We start from the raw sequence: 22,026 nt of genomic DNA, 5'->3' as shown, positions 1-22,026 counted from the left end.
TCCATGAGACCCTTATCTCCAATTAACCACTAGAAAACCAGAAGTGGTACTGTGGCTCAGGAGTAGGTCGGTATATTTGAGCTGAGGAGCTCAGGGACAGCACCCAGGTCCAGAGTTCAAGCTTCACAACTAACAACAACAAAAAAAGTGTATCCTGTAAATTTCCTTTCAGCAAATAATATGCTATAGTATTTAGTAATTGCCAGAATCAACCTATTTCATCTACTGGGTCAGCAACAGAGACGTAGAAGTGATTTGAAAAAGCCCTATTTACCACTTATCCTAATTGCTTTTGCTCCCGAGTGGAGAGGTTAAAGGGCTGAAAAATTAACTGTCAGGGAAATGGTCACCTGTGTGATAAAATGCTGCTTGCAGTAAACGAATTCTAGCTTCTGATCAAAAGTGGAAAAGTTTCACACCATCTCATGTTTTCATAAATTGTATTTCTAATAAGATATATACATATGTTCTGAAGAAAACTAGATTATGGTTTTTTAAAAAATGGGAAGGGGCATGAAAGAAACTAAACATCAAAAGTAACACTGAGCTCCACTCACATTGGCTGCTGTCAAGAATGGCAATGGAGTGGCTTTGGGGCATGAAGATGCTGAGCCATGACACGGAAAGCCCACAAGCACGGTAATGAAAGGTGGCAGGGACACACAATGAAGGTGAGTCAGTCATGTGCTGTGATGGTTCACAAAATGGCCTAGAATCTGAGAAATGTTAGCCCACATAGCTGCTGAGCTCAACAAACAGAAAAGAAATTTTAGAAATCTGGGCACATTGTTCAGAGTATAATAAGATGAGATATCATGCTTAGTTCTTATTACTGTGTTTATGCTCGTTAAGCAAGATTTTGAGTTCAACAAATCTTGAGCACTTTCTGAAGTTAAGTAGAAATCATCAGACATTACACTATGTAATTTAAATTTATACATTTCTAATAGTATAACTATTTGGTGAGAAGGGAAAAAAAAAATGACACCTTACCCTGAACCACAATGTCCCAGAAATGCCTTAATTGTTTAACTTCCACTTTCTCTCGAAGGGTTTTCAGGAAAGTGTTGAAGCACTGCTCTTCTGAAAACTGTGAGAGGGAATAATAGGGGCAAAGGAGGCAAATCAGAACAAATACAAAATCTAACCAAACTATTTATTTTGAAGCCATCATATTTATATTAAAGGAAAAAACTAAACATTTCTCTTTGGTAAATAGAAGCTGGCAATTAATTTGCTTTGTTCATTTTGAATCAGAAACCTTTCTATCCATGGAGGATACAGGATTTTTGGAAGCCTACAGTTTTGCTTTGGTGTTTACAGATAATTTCAAATGAAACTAGAGAGAATAACCTAGTGAATGCTAATGTGCTGATCACTCAGCTTCAGTAACTGTCAACCCAATGAATCTTGTCTCATCTATGCCTCTAAACTTTTCTAAGAAAACATACATGCTCTGGCTGGGAATGTGGCTTGGTGGTAGAGTGCTTTCCTAGCATGTATGAAGCCCTGGGTTCAATTCCTCAGTACCCCATAAACAGAAAAAGCTCTGTAGCTCAAGTGGTAGAATACTAGCCTTGAGTAAAAGAAGCTCAAGGACAGTGTCCAGGCCCTGAATTCAAGCCCCTGGACTGCAAAAAAAAAAAAAAAAAAAAAAAAAAAAAAGGGAGGGAGGGAAGGAGGGAAGAAAGAAAAGAAAAAGAAAACATTCAAGTGCCTATATATATATATATATATATATATATCACATAAAATTATCAATTAACAAGAGCAAAGAATCAGTTGATGTTTTTTGTCATTTTTTAAAATTAAATATACTTTATTAGAATTATAAAGATGTTTTACAGAGGGGTTACAGTTGCATAAATCAGGTAAAAAGTACATTTCTTTTTGGACAATGTCACCCTTTCTCTCACTCTCTTCTAGTTTTTCCCTCCTGTCCCCACACAAGTGTATAGTTCATGTTGAACAGTGTCTAATGAATATCACTGCTATATGTATTTGCCCTATGACCCCTTCATTTCTGTGCCCCCCCTTACCCCCTCAAAGACAGATAAATGAACAAACAAGAAAGAAAAGAAACTCTTGTTTCCATTTTCTGGAAATCATTTCGGTAAATATCTCACATGATTGGAGACATGATTGTGTTTCTCTCTAAAGAGTATTTTCTTTTGGTCTGTGTGCGACTCCTGGAGTCCTATGTGATTTATCATGTCCAGTGTATTTTTTTATTTTTTTGCCAGTTTGAATCTTGGAGCCTTTATTAAAAGGCCAGTGACTGCATGATGGACTCCCATCTCAAAGGCCAGTAACTCAGTAAAGTCAGGAAACAGGCCAGAGATGACAGAAACAACAGAGAGAATACTGATAAGCCATGGTGATGGGAGAACAGCCACCAGAGAGGACACAAGACATGAACATGGAGACATGTGGCAATGGCATCCTGGTGCCTAAGCTTGGGTCATACTTAAATAGACTCAGGGCAGGGGGTAGGGTCACAGGAAGTTCTCAGTCGCAGGTGCTGAACTGACAGGCTAGTAACCTACCAGCCAAGTGCCTGTGGCAATGTATTTTATTTAATTAATTTGTCTGTTGATCAGTCGTGGGGCTTGAACTCTAGGCATGGGCGCTGTTCCTGGAGCAGTTCAGCTCAAGGCTAATGCTCTACCACTTTGAGCCACAGCACCATCTTTCAGTTTTCTGGTGGTTAACTGGAGATAAGAGGCTTGTGGACTTTTGTGTCCAGCTGGCTTTTAGCCATGATCCCTAAAACTCGGCCTCCTCAGAAGCTAGGATTACAGGCATGAACCACCAGCACCCGGCTCCAGTGTATTGTAGATTTAGCTTCTGCAGATGAGAGAAAACATACACGCTTTGTCATTTTGTGCTTGGCTTGCCTCACTTAACATGATTTGTTCTAGGTCCTTTTTTCCTTATTTTTCTTTTTTTTTGAGATTAATTTTTTATTGTAATTAATAAAAGGGTTACATGATATTTGCCAGATAGAAGGTACATTAATTCACATACATTGATACCCTTTCACATGTCTTGGTACCCATTACCCTCCCCCCAACCCACCACCCACCCCCCCCTTATTTTTCAAAATTATTTTTTCCAGGCACAGTGGATCAAGTCTGAAATCCTAATTACTTGGGGAAATGTAGATTGAGGGAACCATGGTTGAGGCTAGCCAGGCAAAAGGTTTGCAAAACTCTACTTCCACTGATGGCTAGATGCAGGGGACTGTACCTCTTATCCAGCCACAAAAGAAGCTCAATGGCTACATGGAGAAGAACAATAGGAGGATTATAATACAGACCAGCTTGGCCATAAAGCAAGATTCAAAATAGCAACACTAAAAGAGCTTGCAGAGTGCCTCAGGTGGTAGAAGTCCCATCCAGAAAGTGGGAGGCCCAGAGTTCAAACCCCAGTATCACCCAAAAGGAGGAATGCTACATTAACTGACTGGTGTGTATCTAGTCTCTTATGCTTTTCCTCCATTTCTCTTTTTTTTTTCCCCCAAGTTGTGGGGCTTGAACTCAGGGCCTGGGCACTGTTCTTGGAAACTTTTTGCTTAAGGCTAGCACTCTGTCACTTGAGCCACAGCACCACTTCCAGCTTTTTCTGTGTATGTGGTACCAAGGGATCAATACAGCATGCTAAGTATACCCCCCACCCCCATTTCTTTGTTTTTCAGGACTGAAGACTGAGATGCATGTGCTCTACCACTGGCCTCTCTTTTTCTTTTGTGCCTATTTTAGACCTTGAACTCAGTGTCTGAGCACTGTCCCTAAGCTTCTTTTGCTCAAGGATAATGCTCTACCACTTGAGCTACAGTTCTAGCTCAGGCTTTTTGGTAGTTTATTGGAGTATAACAGGCTTTCCTGCCCAAACTGCCTTTGAACTGTGATCCTCCTCAGATTTCAGTCTCCCGAGCAGCTACAATTATGAGTATGAGCTACCAACACCTGGCTAGACCTCTCTCTCTCTCTGTCAGTTGTGGGACTTGAACTCTGGGTCTGGGCGTTGTCCCTGAGCTCTTCAGCTCAAGGCTATTGCCCTACCCCTTGACCACAGTGCCACTTCTGGTTTTCCAGTGGTTAATTGGAATAGGAGTCTCACAGACCTTAGTGCTCGAGCTGGCCTCTATCCTCAGATCTCAGCCTCTTCAGTAGCTAGGATTACAGGCATGAGCCACAGTGCCTGGCTTAGACCCCTCTTTTGTAAGCACAGTCACAGACATGCAGCAGCAATACTGTCCAGAGTATTATCTGATGTTCTGCCTAGCCTTGGCAGTGCTTTAAAAAACAATATATTTAAAAATACATATATATATATATTTTTACTGTCATTTTCTTCCCTTTCTAGCTAAATCTCTTTCTATCCAAATGAGTCTGATCTAGTCTAATTTTGTCTTTTAACTGTCTTTTATCTATTTGTATCATTTACTTCTAAATCTTTTATTCTAATGTAATTTTAACCAATTTCTCATTTTCTTGTCATTCTTTGTAAACCCTTAAAATTATTCAAGCATTAATTGATTTATTTAGTAAATAATCATACAAGAACATATACTAGCAACTGTGCTTACTTTAGAAATACATTTTCTGAGCTTTGAAGATCCCAGTTTGAAGCCAGCCCACTCAGGGAAGTTTATAAGACTTTTTTTTTTTTTTTGGCCAGTCCTAGGACTGGAGCATTCTCCTTGGGCTTTCTCAAGACTACAACTCTACCACTTGAGCCCCAGCACGACTTCTGGCTTTTTCTATGTCTGTGGTAGCAAGGAATTGAACTCAGGTCTTTGTTCATGCTACGTAAGCATTCTACCACTAGAGTCAAACTCCTGGCCCCATAAGACTCTTATCACTAACAAAGTACCAAAAAATCTGGAAGTAAGCCACGCTCAGTGGCTCATGCCTATAATCCTAGCTACTCAGGAAGCTGAGATCTGAGGATCGCAGTTCAAAGCCGTCCCTAGCACTAAAGACTGTGAGTCTCTTATCACCAATTAACTACTAGATAAAGGGAAGTGGGGCTGTGGCTCAAGGGTAGGGTATAGCCTTGAGCAGAAGAGCTCAGGGACAATGCCCAGGCCCCCCCAAAATTCTGGAAGTAGAACTACAGCTAAGAGCACTAGCCTTAAGCTAGGAGGAGGAGGGGGAAGAGGAGGAAGAGGAACAGGAGGAGCAGGAGGTGGTGGTGGTGGTGGTGGTGGTGGTGGTGGTGGCGGCGGCGGCGGCGGCGGTGGCAACAGCAGCAGCAGCTCAGAGACAGTACCCTGACCCTGAATTCAAGCTCTAGAACTGGCAAAATAAATGAATAAATACATAAATATATACTTTCTATTTCAAATTTGCTCTCCTCTTATTTGGCTAGAAAAATATAGTCCTATAAGTAATTTGGGAGATTTTTTTAGAAGTTTTTTCCAAAATTCCACAAATTTAAAAATACAAATAAATGGAAAGTGAACACAAACCACACAAAGGATGGGGGAGGAGGACTGAGTAATTATTTCTTAGCCTTTTTTATTTATTTTCTGTCATCTACATTCTTTGTCCTGTTTTCGTAAAGAACTTCTTGATAACTACAACAATATATATTTTCCATCATTTTTTGCTAAGATACTTAGCCCATTCTTCTCAATAATCAGAGATTACCATGGATAGTTCCTCAGTTCTTTAGGAATCTGACTCCAAGAATCCTAAAAAATAACTTCTGAGCCAGGCACAGTGGCTCACACCTGTAATCCTAGCTACTCAGAAAGCTGAGATCTGTTGATCATGGTTCAAAACCAGCTTGGGTACTAAAATCTGTGAGAGTCTTATCTCCAATTACCCACCAGAAAATGGGAAGTGGCACTATGGTTCAAGGGGTAGGGCAGTAGCCTTGAGCTGAAGAGCTCAGGGACAATGCCGAAGCCCAGAGTTCAAGTCCCACAACCGACCAAAAAAAAAAAAAAAAAAGCTAACTTCTGGGAATAAGACTCCACCCAACTACCCATTACTGCTCCTCAGAAATGACAATGACAGTAGTATTACTATGTCTCATGGTTTATAGTGCTCTGAAGACCTAGAATGAAAACTTCCAAAGCCTTGGCTTATTTGTGGGGTCTTAGTTTGCCTCTCTCCATGACAGCTGAGGAAAGACAATACAGGAGAGAACATGTACCTGAACGGCTTCTTCTCGGAAGGCTCTGATGCAGTCCATGCTCTTCATAAAATATGGTACTTCATTCGTCTCCAAAAATTGTTCAATGTGATTTATTAGCTGGCGACTTACTAGAATAGAAGACAATACATTTATTTTCTTTGATGTGAGTGGTGACAAAGTTTGCTTCTTGCTAAGGTGATAACAAGAATGAACTCTGGTCAGTGTGCACCACACCCACATGTCTTTCAGAAGTGATGAGGGGTGACCTCTGACCTCACAAGTCTAGCATTACTTACTAGCATTTTTCAAGAAATAAAATATAATTTCTAAAATGATTGGAATTATGGTTATTCCTTATAGATGACAAGTACTACTAGTAGTTTATTTTCATCTTATTGTTGCTTAATAGCCCCTTCCCCCCTCCCCACAATGCTGTTCCCTGCCAGATTCTAGGGGCTATTTGGACAACCTGTCTCCTAATATATTCATAGAAAATGAATCCTCTAGTCCCTCTTCTAACTCTACTCAGGATAATTGCTAAGTTGTGCCAGGCAGTGCAAAATACTGAACCACAGATACCCCAGAGTTGACTAGTCCTAGATTAAGTTAGAGAAAAACAGCCTCAGTCTTAACATAGCATCTGTTACAATGAAAATTCATTACTATATATTTTGTCTTTAGTCACACCTGGTTATTTTCTGTGTTGCTCCCACTTTACCAGCTAAGCAGAGCTACTAAATAACTGCCAGCAAGCACTGTATGGGAGGGGAACCCCCACACACACAAAAAGAAATAGAAAATGTGAAAGTTACCAAGGAACTTAAATTTCTGAAGTCAAAATGATCCTTAAGATATTTATCAAAGAACAAACCAAAGCAAGGGATCATGCCCAACCCAAGGCTCATACTTTCTCCTCTGAAAGCACCACTAGCTGGCTGGTGACAATTAGTGCCACATGGTCAATATTCTACAAGTAGCAGGTTTACCAAAATGACCCCAGTTCAACATTCTAAGAGTTAAAAATGTATTATGAACACAATACGAAAGCAAGGTACTTAAAAGAGTGATCTGAACATTGTTCAATCTCTATGAAAGATATGAAATGGATGCCAAGGACCTTATAGCATGAGGAAAGAATTACAGAGCTGGACAAACTCTAGGCCTGAGCATTGTCCCAGAGCTCTTCAGCTCAAGGCTACTGTTTTACCCCTTGAGCAACAGCACTACCTCCAGTTTTCTGATTGGAGATAAAAGTCTCAAGGTCTTTAGTGCCCAGGCTGGCTTTGAACCTCGATCTTCAGATCTCAGCCTCCTGAGTAGCTAGGATTATAGGCGTGAGCCACTGCACCTGGCTCCTTTTCCTTTTTATGTGAGTATGTGTCCGAGTGATTTTCTTGGAGAAGCTTTCTGGTTAGTAATGAAAGTTCATGTATCTATGGATTTTTCTGGATTCAGTTTTTCTTATTTACATGTCAGACTAATTTGTCCTTTCTTCCAGAAGGTTCAAAAATACAGGCAGGTAAACACATCCAAACATTAATGATTAGAACCAGATTTTGCTCTTCTAGGAATGGTTAGTTATAATGCCAGTATATGTGGTCCATGACTCAGAATTATTTTGCTTTACCTAGATAGACTATAATGAATGACTTAAATTTGGGTATAAATGTGATAAACAATGTTTTATATAATATTAGGATAAGATGTATACTTTTGCTTCCCAAGTTTAGGTGGCAATTTCCATTCCCTTGTCATTTTTGATAAATGTGAAATGCAGGAATGGCTAACAAAAATAATATTCTACCTTGGCTGAATTATGTGTGACTCCTTGACCTCTGCCCACAAACAGAAAATTCTGGCTACTAGGGTACTCTTTTCTGCTTCTGCCAAATTACAGGACTAAGGGATGGCCTGTCAAATCTTCAGACTCAGTAAATCATAGCCCCAATTATAATTCACCAAAACGTTCTTCAGAAATAGCCAGTGACTCAATAATACTCATTAGTAGCTAATGTAAAAAGCCACTGGAAGGGTCATCCATCTTAAGATACTAAGGCACAGGGCTATAAGTTATCTCAAAGAAGACTTTAAAAATGTCTGTTTTAGGTTTCAAGGCTCTATACACTGGCCCAGGATCTGACCTGAGTACAGACATTGATATAGCAAGTTAACGTCAATGTATTCACACCTCAGTGTTACATTCAAAAGGTTTGTGAATTCATGTATTACATAAGAGGAACCTGTCCTTTTTATTTTTTTACTCTGAAATTTATGTCTTCCTTCTCCAACAGAAGACATGCAACACTATCCCAAGTCCTTCCTTTTCCAAAAACCTAAGACTGTGAGCTTCTGGGTTTCTGATTACTTTTACTCACTGCTTTGGCTTTATACAAAAGATGTTTCCAGTCCAGTGAAAGGAAGTCATCTATTAGTGATTCTTTTTTCCTTTATCTGACAAAGATAGAACAGTAGTAGGTTCATTCATCTGTCACACACCATGTAAGGGGTTGTTGAAGGCATCTAAAACAATTTTGCTGAATCCAGGATGTTTCTCAACTGAATTCTCACTATCTTATGGCTCATGCAAATTTTCCTCATTAAAAATGTCCCTTTGAGGGCCAGGAGTTTGGTCTAGTGGTAGAGCACTTGCCTAGCATACACAAAGACCCAAGTTCAATTCCTCAGTACCAATATGGAAAAAGCCAGAAATGGTGCTGTGGTAGAGCTCTGGCCTTGAGAAAGCTGAAGGACAGTGCTCAGGCCCTGAGTTCAGGCCTCAGGACTGGCCAAAAAAAAAAAAAAGGAATGTACCTTTGAGTACACATCTAGAACTCTCTTAGCACAAAATTACAATAGCTTAAAACCTAAGTACATAGGTCATGTAGGATGAGACTAAATGAAAAGGATCTCTAAGGTAAGGAAACAAGAGCTTTATCTTGTGTGATTGTTGTTCTTAATGTACTGCTATTTCTCGTCTTTTTTTTTTTTTTTTTTGCCCTTTGGTTCATGTCATATTGTTACTGTATCTGACTTTGTTACCTGGTATATTGTATATACATTTGTTTACTTGAAATAGGAAACAGAAGGGAGGAAAACAAGATGATTGGGAGGGGGTGGGGGAGGGAACTGGGGACAAAAACACGAGAAGGGGTATCAATGCGTGACAAGTAATGCACCTACTACCTGGTGAATGTAACTATAACCCCTCTATACATTACCCCGACAATAAAAAATAAGAAATTAAAAAAAATAAAGGCAAAAAAAAAAAATGTGTCCCTTTGGAGATCGGAAGTTTGGCCTAGTGGCAGAGTACTTGCCTAGCATACACGGTTTGATATTTCAGTACCACATACCTAGAAAAAGCCATAAGTGGGGCTGTGGCTCAAGTGGTAGAGTCCTAGCTTTCAGAAAGCCCAAGGTCAGTGCTTAGGCCCTGAGTTCAAGTCCTAGGATGACAAAAAATAAAAAATGTCCCTTTGGCAAATGTTAGCAGCTACATCATTTAAAACTGGTAAGAACACATTTACATGTAAACATTTATATACAATACTACATGAGACAAAATTAAAAGGCTACAATAAAAGTTGAGCACTTAAATCAGTAAGAATAAGGTCAGGTCACTCATTGTTGTTAATGGAATAAAAAAGGAGTACTATTCATCAGCAATAAAACTGTAGGGGCCAGGAGTGTGATCTAGTGGTAGAATGCTTGCCTAGCATGCCCTGGGTTCAATTCCTTGGTACCACATACACAGAAAAAGCTGGAAGTGGTGCTGTGGCTCAAGTATTAGAGTGCTAGCCTTGAGAAAGCCCAAGGACAGTGCACAGGCCCCGAGTTCAAGCCCCGGGACTGGCAAAACAACAATAACAGGGCCGGGAGTTTGGCCTAGTGGTTGAGTGCTTGCCTAGAATGCACAAAGACCCAGGTTCGATTCCTCAGTACCAGATACATAGAAAAAAAAGCCAGAAGTGGTGCTGAGGCTTAAGTGGTAGAGCTCTAGCCTTGAGAAAGTCCAAGGACAGTGGTCAGGCCCTGAGCTCAAGCCCAGGACTGGCAAAAACAAAAAACAAAACAAACAAAAAAACAATAACAAAACTATAGGTAAAGAGTCTGTTCCACCACCAATCAACCACATATTTTTGTCCATTGTGGGGCTTGAACTCAGGGCCCAGGCACTGTCCAAGCCTCTTTTTGCTCAAGGCTAGTGCTTTACCACTTGAGCAACAGCACCATTTCTGGTCTTTGAAAGGTTAATTGGAGATGAGTCCCTTAGGACTTTTCTGCCCGGGCCGGCTTCGAACTGCCATTCTTGGATCTCAGCCTCCTGAGTAGCTAGGATTACAGGTGTGAGCCACCAGTGCCTGGTGTAAATCACTGTTTTAAGCAAGAAACTTAAAAGAGGTGCTTGCCTGATAATCAAAGCAGACTGCTGTTTTAATATAGGCAACAGAAACAGAAGCCCACAGATTTCCTTTATGCATCTTTAAGTTATAAATTGAACATTGTGGGAAGATGCTGAGTGTTTATCAATCAGGATGTAAACCTGATTGAAGAAAAAGAGAGGACTCGACCGTTAATGCAAGCAATTGCTACTGCAATGACAAAGGGCTGAAAAACTGACTGAGAATGGTACTACAAATCAGACAGCAACAGCAAGAAGCCTTTACTGTCTATGTGACAAAGAAAAGAGATGACACAGCCTGTCCATAGCCACCCGGGCAGACACTGTCCTATACAGAAAGGGAGGCTTTTCTCTCCCACCCTCTTCCACCAAACACACTCCCCAGGACCCCCTATTGGCTGAACAGAGTAGGAAGCTTTTAGTAATGAGATCCTTGAAAAGTTTGACCCACAGGAACCAGGTCCCTATCACCTTCTCCCAGGGCACACAGGGGAATGCAGAGGAGTCGATCGAAGGGCTCCTTGGCACAGTGTAACTATTACACACTTACTATTTTATGCATTGGATATTTCTAGAAGATAGAAATAACAAGGCATTACTGAGTTTAAATAATAAGGGAAGATAAAATTTTCAAGGTTTTTCAATCTTTTGTAGTGACATGGGATACAATGAAATCTAATTAAGCTGCTGAAAAAGGTTCACAAGCACATCTGAAGCTATTCCTAGCCACTTAAATTGTTTTAAGCTGTATTTCTGCAAAAACAGATTTATATAAACAACATATTTTACTTCTAACTAAAATATCCTTAGAGATGCATACATTTTGCTTTCCTTCAGTTTTAACTATTGCCCCTTAACAGTTGCCATACAACCATGTTAACTGTGGCTCTAAGAGGAACCAGAAATAACTGAGCATTTCCTGTGGTTTTCATGGGAAATGTATTCGTGAATATTTAAAACAAGGCATCCTAAATATCTTTCCTCTGTCAAAGGTATGTTGTCTTATTTAAATATCCGTTCTGCTTTCTTCCAAGAGTTAAAATTTAAGATTCCAGGAAGAATTAACCTTGAATGATTTTCTTTCTTGCTTGTCGGTCATGGGACTTGAACTCTAGGCCTGGGCGCTGTTCCTGAGCACTTCAGCTCAAGGCTACCGCTCTACTCCTTGATCCACAACACCACTTCTGGTTTTCTGATGGTTAATTGGAAATAAGAGTCTCAAGGACTTTAGTGCCCAGGCTGGCTTTAAACTGCAATCCTCAGATCTCAGACTCCTGAGCAGCTAAGATTTCAGGTATGAGTCACCACACCCAGCTATCTGCTTAGTTTTTGTAATATTTTTGTTTGATCCCAGTCCTGAGCTTGAACTCAGATCTTAGATGCTATCCCTGAGCTCTTTTGTACAAGGCTAGCAATCTGCCATTTGAGCCACAGCTCCATTTCTGACATTTTGGTGGTTAGTTTGGAGATAAGAGTCTCACAAACTTACCTGCCTGGGCTGGCTTCAAACTGTAATCCACAGATCTCAGCTTCCTGAGTAGCTAGGATTACAGGTGTGAATCATGGTACCTGGCCAGTTTTAATGAAATATTCCTTTTTGATGGGGAAGGGAGAAGCCCAGTAATATGTACTTTGAATAACCAGTATTATTGCAAATATAGGATATTTGTATTAGAATTATAACATTGGTTATACTAATATATACACGTTCATACCCAGAAATACATATATAAACCAGACCTTCCCAAGCTGTGTTCTCAGGAACTCTGGAGTTCCATGTTAATATATAACCACTGCAAAATGGGGTTTTGGTAAATACTTTCGGTAGAGTTTTCATGTCTTTCTCTGTTTCTATTTCTCTTCCCCCTTCCCCCCCCCCACTCTCTCCCCTCCCGCCTCCTTCTCTCAATGAAATACTCTTACTGGGTGGAAAAACACTGGATGGCAAAACAAAAAAGAAACTAAAAACTATGAAAAAAGCAGAAATTTATGAATCTGAAAATAATCTTCAATAGTTTTCTTCTCACCTGGCATGGTGGCCCATGGCTATAATCCTAGGTACTTGGGGGATGGGAAGATAAGGAGGATCATGGCTCCAGACAGTCCCGAGCCAAAATTTGAGAAATCTACATCTCAATAAGAAAGGGTGGGAACAAGGGGACAATTTGTCATTCTGGCTACCCAGAAAATGTACATAGGATCATAAGCCAAGATGGGCTAAAATTGTTTTTTCAAAAGGAGCTGGGCAGGGCCAGGAGGTTAGCCTAGTGGTAGAGTGCTTGCCTAGCATGCACAAAGACACAGGTTCGATTCCTCAGTACCACATACATAGAAAAAAGCCAGAAGTGGTGCTGAGGCTCAAGTGGTAGAGCCCTAGCTTTGAGAAAGTCCAAAGACAGTGCTCAGGCCCTGAGAACAAGCCTAGGAATGGAAAAAGAAAAAAAAGGAGCCAGGCAAAGTAGCTCATGCCTGTAATCCTAGTTACTTAGGAGGCTGGGTTCTGAGGATCCCAGTTCAAAGCAAGCCTGGGCACTAAAGTCCATGAGACTTTTATCTACAATTAACCATCAGAAAACTGGAAGTGGTGCTATGGCTCAAGGGATAGGGCTGTAGCCCTGAGCTGAAGTTCAAGTTCCATGACCAACATACATACATATATATATACATACATACATAAATAAAATAAAGGAAGATGCTATTCAAAACTAATCACAGCAATGCTTAGGGCAAAACAAAACAAAACAAAACAAAAACCTTGTCTTCTCTTTTAAGCAACTAGACTGTGAAGTAGATAGTAACCTGTTCTTGGGCTTTCTTGTCCTCCACCTTAAATTTTTTTCCTAAGACTACTCACAGTTGCTCACATAGGACAAGCGGTCTGCCTTCTAGGAGCAGAAAGGTGGGTAGAAGTGGCACAATGGAGACTATCCTCCACCATCATATCTGCATGTCCAGCAGCACAGGAAATTGAACTAAGGTATGGAAAGTGCTAACACCTCAATGGTACAGATTCAGTCTTTTTTTTAAATTATTATTCTTTCTAATAACTAAAAAACTCAATTAAAACCTTACTATTTAAGCTCTAAAAGTTCCATCACAGCCCATTTTTCCATGCTTAACGATTTTCTCATTAGATGTAGTAATTTCTTACAAATTGCAGGAATAAAGTAAGTCCTGCTGGGTGTTTCCTTCCCCCCTTTTTAAGTATTGCCTTTTCATTGATGTGTTAAATTAAAACCGCAGGCACAAGAAGCAGAGTAAATGCAAAGTCTTTATTGTCAGAATCCACTCCTACAGACTACGAGATCTCACTTGTTTTATTTTTGTTTTTATTGAGTTAACTGAGTGTCCTACTTTGTAGCCACAGAAGAGTAACAGAGAAGGCCTCTTGGCCTTGTTTACTCTGTAGCACAAAAAAAAAAGGCGAGGGGGGGGGAGCATGAGCTAGCTAATGAGTTTTTTTTTTATTCTGGATGAATAATATTTCTCATCTTAAATAGTTCGGCCTAAGACCAAATCTGGTGTGAGACTAGGTGTCAATTTTAAATTTCATGGTCAATGAATGGTTTCCATGACATTCTACAATCTCGTAGAGAGTTTTATAAATTATTAACAACATGGAATTTAATCATTAAAATACCCCCACTGAACTTGCACCACAAAGCTAAAAGGTCATCAAGTAATATTTACGGGACATACAGACTTTAAATATAGAACAATTAACATCCTCACTCTACCCTACTTTTCTACAAGTACAGAAAGAAGTATATTTAAATTATAAAACCATGACATGCTGTGAAGTCCAAACAAAATATAGCCATTTCAGGCTTAGATCTCATTCTGCTAAAGACATAATGATTGAAAATGTGTCGACAACCCCCCTCCCATCCTCTATAGGCATCTCCCATTCCCTCGATAAAGACAACTGAGTATGTGATTTGTGAAACATTAATCTTATGTTACCTAAAAACTAACACAGACCCTATAGAAACTCAATTAACTCAGGAAGTTCCCAAACAAGTGTGAACTGTAAACTCCCAATAACTCAGAAACAAAAGGCAAGGAACTAAGTGGACAAGCCCAATCAGGAAGAGGCATATGGACAGCTCCCCCCACCACCCGCTTCCTGTCACAGTTGCTCACCCCTCCTCTTGCCCACCAAGACTGCACACCAAAGTCAGGTAGAAAAAGATAGGGTAATTCAAATGACTCCCCAGAACAGGTCATGATTCGAATGGTCACTCACTGTGATGTAACAAAATTGTGCAGTTCTGTATGAATGTCACAATCCTATTGGTCCCTGTATATGGTCAACTAGCACCATATGGTCAGTGTGTTATAAAAACCCTGGAAACAAAGGAGTCAGAGCTCTCAACTCTGACCCGCTACTTTGATAATGGTTGTAAGTCTAGGCTTAAACTTGCAATAAAAGACTATCGGCTCTTTGGTGCTCTTTGGGGAACCAAATCTAGGCATTACAATGCCTCGGCACTAATGGCTTATGCCTATAATCTTAGCTACTCATGAGACTGAGATCTGAAGATCAAGGTTCAAAGCCACCCAGGGCAGGAAGTTCATAAGATTCTTATCTGCAATAACTGACTAAAAAAGCTAGAGTGGTAGAGTGCTAGCCTTGAGCAAAAGAAGCACAGGGATAGTTTCCTGGCCCTGAGTTCAAGGCCAAGGACTGGTGGGAAAAAAAAGAAAAAAAATCACTTGCACACATGGTCACATAAAAGGAAAAGATGCTGGGTGCGGTAGCTCACGACTGTAATCCTAGCTACTCAAGAGGTTGAGATCTGAGGATCAAGGTTCAAAGCCAGCCTGGGCACTAAAGGACCTGAGACTCTTTATCTCCAAATAAACTCTAGAAAATGGGAAGTGGGGCTTGGCTCAAAGGTAGGGTGGTAGCCTTGAACAGAAGAGCTCAAGGACAAAACCCAGGCCCAGGGGTAGTGTGGTAGCCTTGAGCTGAAGAGCTCAGGGATAGTGCCTAGGCCTAGTTCAATCCCCATGACCCAGCCAAAAAAAAAAAAAAAAATTCATGGCATGTTAATTATTTGTGTTAATAAAAAAGAAACTAAAGAAGACTTTCAAATTAAATGATAAATCAATTTCTTTGAATCATTTATGTAGGCCTTACTCGTGCAAGAATGTGTGAGGGGTAAGGTAAGGGGTAGAAATAGATATTCCAAGGTCCTAGAATTCTAAAACTTGGGAAAGCTTTCCAAGATAAAAGTGATATGGAAAACTTAAGAACCTGACCATCTTGATTTGATCTTACTCCAAATATGCAACAGGAAGATGGGTGCAAGATGACCGTGTTTGGAATTCTAGCAATTCTGTAATATGTGTGTAGCTTCATACCTGAGTAGATGTCATTAAACTAATGTAGGAAGTAACCAGGCGGAACCAAGCAGCCATAGTAACTGTGCTACAAGAAGAAACAGTCTGGAACAGGAGACCAATCTGGCAGCGGGATCCAATTAAAAGTTGGTAATTGAATGGAATTGAAATTCATGTATCAGTTAATAAGATAAAATGAGTGATGAGTCAGACTCCTCAACAAGGAGAGAAAGAGGCAGCCATTGGTTGAATGTGCATGTTGAAGGCAGAGGTAGCCCACTGCCTTTTACAATACATCACGAATGTATCATTCTGCAAAGGAACTATCAAGAAACGAAGTACTCAAACTGTATTCTACACCAATTCTTCTTTAAAAATCTGTAGTGGCTGGGAGTTTGGCCCAGTAGAAGAGTGCTTGCCTACCATGCACATAGAGCCGGGTTCAATTCCTCGATATCACATAATAGAAAAAGCTGAAAATGATGCTGTGGCTCAAGTGACACATCTCTAGCCTTGAGAAAGCCCAAGGGCAGTGCTCAGGCCCTGAGCTCAAGCCCTGGGACTGGCCAAAAAAAAAGAAAAAGTAAAAAAAAAAAAATCTATAAATAGTGAACTATATGCTCAAATAGTATCTTTCCTGAAGGAAAGATACTTTTTTTTTTCCACCTTTACTTTTATGGGTAAAGTTTTATAATAGTTCTTCTTTCATGGGCTAGGACTTAGAACTGATACAAAGAATCAAGGAAGCAATTCTGCTGCAATTCAAAAGTGCAAATTCTTGGTTTGTTGTGTTTCCATTGTTGAATTAAAAAAAAAAAAAACAATCTACTGCTGGCAATACTAAGAGAATATACAAACAGGTAAAGGTTGTTTTGTTTCATTGGCAATTGTCTAGCATGGGAAAGCATCTACCATAATGAATCATACTGTGAGAAAACTATGACCATGTACTGGTTTCCTAAAGATATATTAGTTTTCAAGTACAGATATCTCTTCAGAATTTGGTGACACAGAGAATGAATATTTTTGTGGAGAATATCATGAGCAAAAACATAGAGGGAGGAAAACCAGTGCCACAAGGTATATGTTCTGGTTTGATCACAGGGTTCAAGACACCTGTACAAGAATCGGTAGTAAGTAGGATGAGATCAAACTAACAAGCCTTAAACTGGTGGATTTCAAAGACCCAGAGAGTGATTAAGGAGGGCTGACCCAAAATGAAAACTAAAATGTAAGAAGCTAAAACAGTATAAATACACAGGCTAGCTTGGACAAGAACTTTGAGTATAAATAATAGAGGATGTTAGAACTGACCAAAAAGTAAAATAATGAAAGCTGTAATTAACATAATAGAATGGAAATATAGATTTGCGAGGGCTGAATAAGAAATGATTTAAGAGATTAAAGAGAATTAAAAATAGATACAAATGATCAGAACTTCTAACTGTAACTTCAAGGGGTAAAAATAAAACAATAAAAAATAAAACTAATTTCTGAAGAAAGTCCCATCAACACACTGAACAGCAGGACAAGTAAACACTTGGCTGGAAACTCACTTGGGATATCAATTAGGCCCTCTCTCCCTGTCCTTTATGCCCCCGGTTACTGTTCTTGAAATTGTCACGCACCTGCATATATAGTCTACCTTCCCCTTATACTGTCAGTGAAGCCAAGCCACCTTTGGACCTGTGCACTATCTCCTATCAAAGGATCTCATCTAGTCGTATGCTTTTACAGGCCATCTCTATTGAGAATTCTCCCAGAAAGGCTTACACCCAGGCTTGTATCATTAAATATGCCTCAGTGGTGTTTCTTTGCAGATGTTCCATCCAAAACTGTGGGAGTCAACCTTGCTTACTGCTACACCCTATATTACCACATACACTAACTGATCAAAACTTAAGTCACATGACCAAAGTTGTCAATTATGATTCCAAAACATAAAAATCTGACCTTCTCTATTTCCATACCCCATCCTTCAATGAGATTAACGCAGTAGTCTTCTAACTCTACATATACTTCAATATCACCCTTCTTCAATGTGGTATAGAACATGTGGTAATCAGATCATCCTCTACATAATTTTCATCCACTGTACTCACTGTGCTCATTGTAGCTGTCATTAAACTGACGAAGGAAGTAGTGAAATGTCCCAGGTGTGTCTCTAATCTCTTTCTCTACTTCTTTCCTCCAGCTACAATGGTTTCCCTGATGGGGAACAATGAATACTGTGCTACAGAGGAACATGTTCCTCCCTCTGTCTACAAAGCTCTCCCTACCTTCTTCACTTTTCTGTTCCAATGATGATGCTTCAACAATGAAAGCCTCTAGGTCCTCTCCATGAAAGCACAAGTCTGATTCACTCCAGTATTTCTTACCCCACCATCCTACTTTAATTCTTCTCCAAAGTACTCTCCCGGGTTAAATAGTACTCTCTCCAAATTCGTGTCCTTTTCAGAACCTCAGAATTTGACTTCATTCCATCCTGCAGATGGAATCAAGTTGAGATAAGGTCATTTGGGAGAGTCCTAATGCAGTATGACTGGACTCTCTATAAAGAGGCAAATTTAGGACACATGCACATGTCAAGAGAAAGCCAAAGACTGGAGTAATGCAGGTACAAATAAAGGAATCCCAAGACTTGTCAGCTGTCACAAGAAATTAAGAGTCACTGAACAGTTTCCCTCAGAGTCTTCCAGGAGGAACCAATCCTGCCAAATTTTTATTTTTCTCATCTCCAGAACTGTGACAGACAAAAAAAACTGCTGTTTTAAGCAACTCAGTTTGTAGTATTCTACTACATCATCCCTACAAATTAATAAGAAGTACTTATTACCATATCTAGTATTTGACATGTCTAGTATTTTCTTACTTGTCTAATCTGCTCTAAGAATTGGACCATGAAAGACATTCAACAAACATTTTCTAAATAGATGAATAAATCAGCCAGGCCTCATTGATTTCCCATCCTAAAAGCTTGTAGAATGAATTCGTTGTTGTTCTTTAGTTTAAACCCATCTACTGTGTATTCAGTGTTGTTCTCCTCACTTAGGGGAGTAGATAGTCTAGAACTGCTTTCATCACCTCTCCCTTAACTTTACAAGAATGGAAATAATGAAATTCTATGGAAGGGGAAATACAGAAAGTACAGCAGGTTAAGTAATAGGCTGTATACATACATACATATAGTATGAGCACATGCAAATATAGAGGGTGAAACATCACGTCCAACACACAGTAACTACATGCAAGAGCATCTTACAGCTGTGGGTGTTGCAAGTATGACTTACCTTTATTGCATCTTGTATGCTTTTTCCCCTCTCACAGTGCTCCCACTGGGCTTCAGAAGGATTCTCTCTGAAAGCACTGCCTATAGTTACTACTTAAAGGCTCCATTTACTACACCCTGAAACAATTAACACTTTGATCACCACAGAGGACATTATTTCCCATGAAAAGAGATACAGAATGTGTGAATGGAAGAGTTTTGAAAGGTAAGAACAAGAAAGGAAAGGGTTTTGTATGGTGTGTGTGTGTTGGTTTTGGAGACTGAACTCAGGGCCTGGGTGCTATTCTTGAGCTTTTCGTTGTTGTTGTTGCTGTTCAAGGTTAGAGCTCTACCACCTGAGACCCAGCTATGCTTCTGGCTTTTTTGGCAGCTAACTGAAGATAAGAGTCTCACGGGCTTTCCTACTCAGGCTGGCTTTGTTCAAATTGCAACTGTAATTTATGAGGAAGTGGATGGAACTAGAGCATATCATATTGAGTGAGATAAGCCACCAAGATCAAAGAAACAAAAGGCTCACAGTCTTCCTGATATGTGAGTATTAGATCCAAACAACACAAGAGCGAAGACGAATGCTCAAGTGCTCCAGGTCACTGACATGAATTTAGAGATATATACATAAATATATTTATATAGATATATAGGTCTATGATAGGGTCTATATTCTACAGACATATGTTGACATATAGAGCTATACATATCTATGGCAAAGATTCAGCTTAATTTTAATTATGTTCTTAAATTTATGTGCCAGTGATTGCATATAGAGATTTTTTTCTTCAATACTTGACATTTTGGAATATGATGTAAAAACTCAGTTTTATTGAGCTGAAGAGCTCAGAGACAATGCCCAGGCCTAGAGTTCAAGTCCCACAACTCACAAAAAACAAACAAGCAAAAAAACAAAAAAAACTCAGTTTCAATTAAAAAAAAAAAGTTCAGCAAATCAAGGGTAATGATTTTTAAAAATGAACAGAAGAGAAGATCCAAAAATAGAACCACATACCTATAGGCAACTTGTATTTGACAAAGGAGCTAAAGATATACAGTGGAGCAAACACAGTCTATTCAATTATTGGTTTTGGCAAAACTAGGCAGCCACATGCAGAAAACTAAAAATTGACCCTAGCCTTTCTTCATACACAAGCATTAACTCAAAGTGGATCAAAGACCTCGATGTCAGACAGGAAACCGTGAAACTGCTACATGATAGAGCTGGAGAGACACTGGAATTCATAGGCACAGGCAAAAGATTCCTGAACAGAATCCCAGGGTCACAACAGATTGGAGAGACTCGATAAATGGGACTACCTAAAAATAAAAAGTTTCTGCACAGATAAAAGCATAGTCACAAAAGTAGAGAGACAGGGGCCGGGAGTTTGGCCTAGTGGTTAAAGTGCTTGCCTAGCATGCATGAAGACCCGGGTTCGATTCCTTGGTACCACATACATAGAAAAAAGTCGGAAGTGGTGCTGAGGCTCAAGTGGTAGAGCTCTAGCCTTGAGAAAGTCCAAGGACAGTGCTCAGGCCCTGAGCTCAAGCCCAGGACTGGCAAAAAAAAAAAAATTGAGAGACAGCCAAGCAACTGGGAAAAGATATTTACCATTAATACATGTGACAAATGCTTAATATCCAGGATCTACAGGGAACTCAAGAAACTAATCCCCCCCAAAATCCAACAAACCATTCACTAAATGGGCAAGGGAACTAAAGAGAGACTTATCAGAAGAAGAGATTAAAATGGCAGAAAAACATGAGAAAATGTTCATCATCCATGGTCATAAAGGAAATGCAAATAAAAACAACCCTAAGATACCACCTTACTCCAACAAGAATGGCCAAGATTTTGAACTCAGACAATGACAGATGCTGGCAGGGTTGTGAAGAAAAAGGAACCCTACGGCACTGATGGTGGGATTGTAAACTAGTTCAGTCACTCTGGAAAGCAGTGTGGAGGTTTCTTAAAGAACTGAAAATTGACCTTCCTTATGATCCCGCCATACCACTTCTGGGCATCAATCCTGAACATCACAACCCAAGATATGGACACCTGCTCAGCTATGTTTATCTCTGCACTATTCACAATAGCCAGGCGATAGAAACAATCCAGATGCCCTACTGCAAATGAATGGATACAGAAAATGTGGTGTGTATATATATATATATATATATATATGTATATATATGATGTATATATATATATGATGTGTATATATATATGATGTATATATATATGATGTATATATATATATGATGTGTATATATATATATGATGAAATTCTACATAGCCAACAGGCACGATAAAATAATGGCATTTGCAGAGAAGTGGATGAATCTAGAGCGAATCATGTTGAGTGAGACAAGTCAAGACCAAAGGAACAAAAGGCACATGGTATCCTCAATATGTGGCTATTAGATCCAAACAGTACAAGAGAGAGGACTCCATAGTTGCATACCCAATGCTATGGACATGGTATTGGAAATATAAACACAACTACATAGACATGAAAACCTATGACTCTATAGACATAATGTTTTATTACATAGGTTAATATGTATCTATGATATACAAACCCTTAATCTAATTTTGATTATGTTCTAAAAACTAAGTGCCGGTGATTGTATACAGAGATTCCCTTCTTGAATACTTGTTTGTTAAACATGTCATTTGAAATAAGATATAAAAATCAACGTTAATAAATTCTATTAAAAAAAGTTAAATTTGGGCCCGGGAGTTTGGCCTAGCGGTTAAAGTGCTTGCCTAGCATGCACAAGGACCCGGGTTCGATTCCTCAGTATCCCACATACACAACCAAGCCGGAAGTGGCAGAGACGAGACTGC

At 39.6% G+C, this 22,026-nt stretch overlaps 1 protein-coding gene across 1 annotated transcript in view; it reads right to left on the bottom strand.

Moving 5' to 3' along the window:
* The window catches only part of Xrcc5 (X-ray repair cross complementing 5), a 106,053-nt gene that overhangs the window by 16,711 nt on the left and 67,316 nt on the right, over positions 1-22,026 (bottom strand). The window contains exons 17-18 of the mRNA XM_090354775.1: positions 6,169-6,278; positions 994-1,090 (exon numbers count right to left, since the gene is read on the bottom strand). Coding sequence (XP_090210901.1) covers positions 994-1,090; positions 6,169-6,278 — 207 coding nt within the window. The remainder of the gene's footprint in view (positions 1-993; positions 1,091-6,168; positions 6,279-22,026) is intronic.

Source organism: Megascapheus bottae, chromosome 21, assembly GCF_031878675.1.
Source record: "Megascapheus bottae isolate mThoBot1 chromosome 21, mThoBot2.hap1, whole genome shotgun sequence".
Taxonomy (NCBI): Eukaryota; Metazoa; Chordata; class Mammalia; order Rodentia; family Geomyidae; genus Megascapheus; species Megascapheus bottae.
This window is presented reverse-complemented; position numbering and strand designations above follow the sequence as displayed.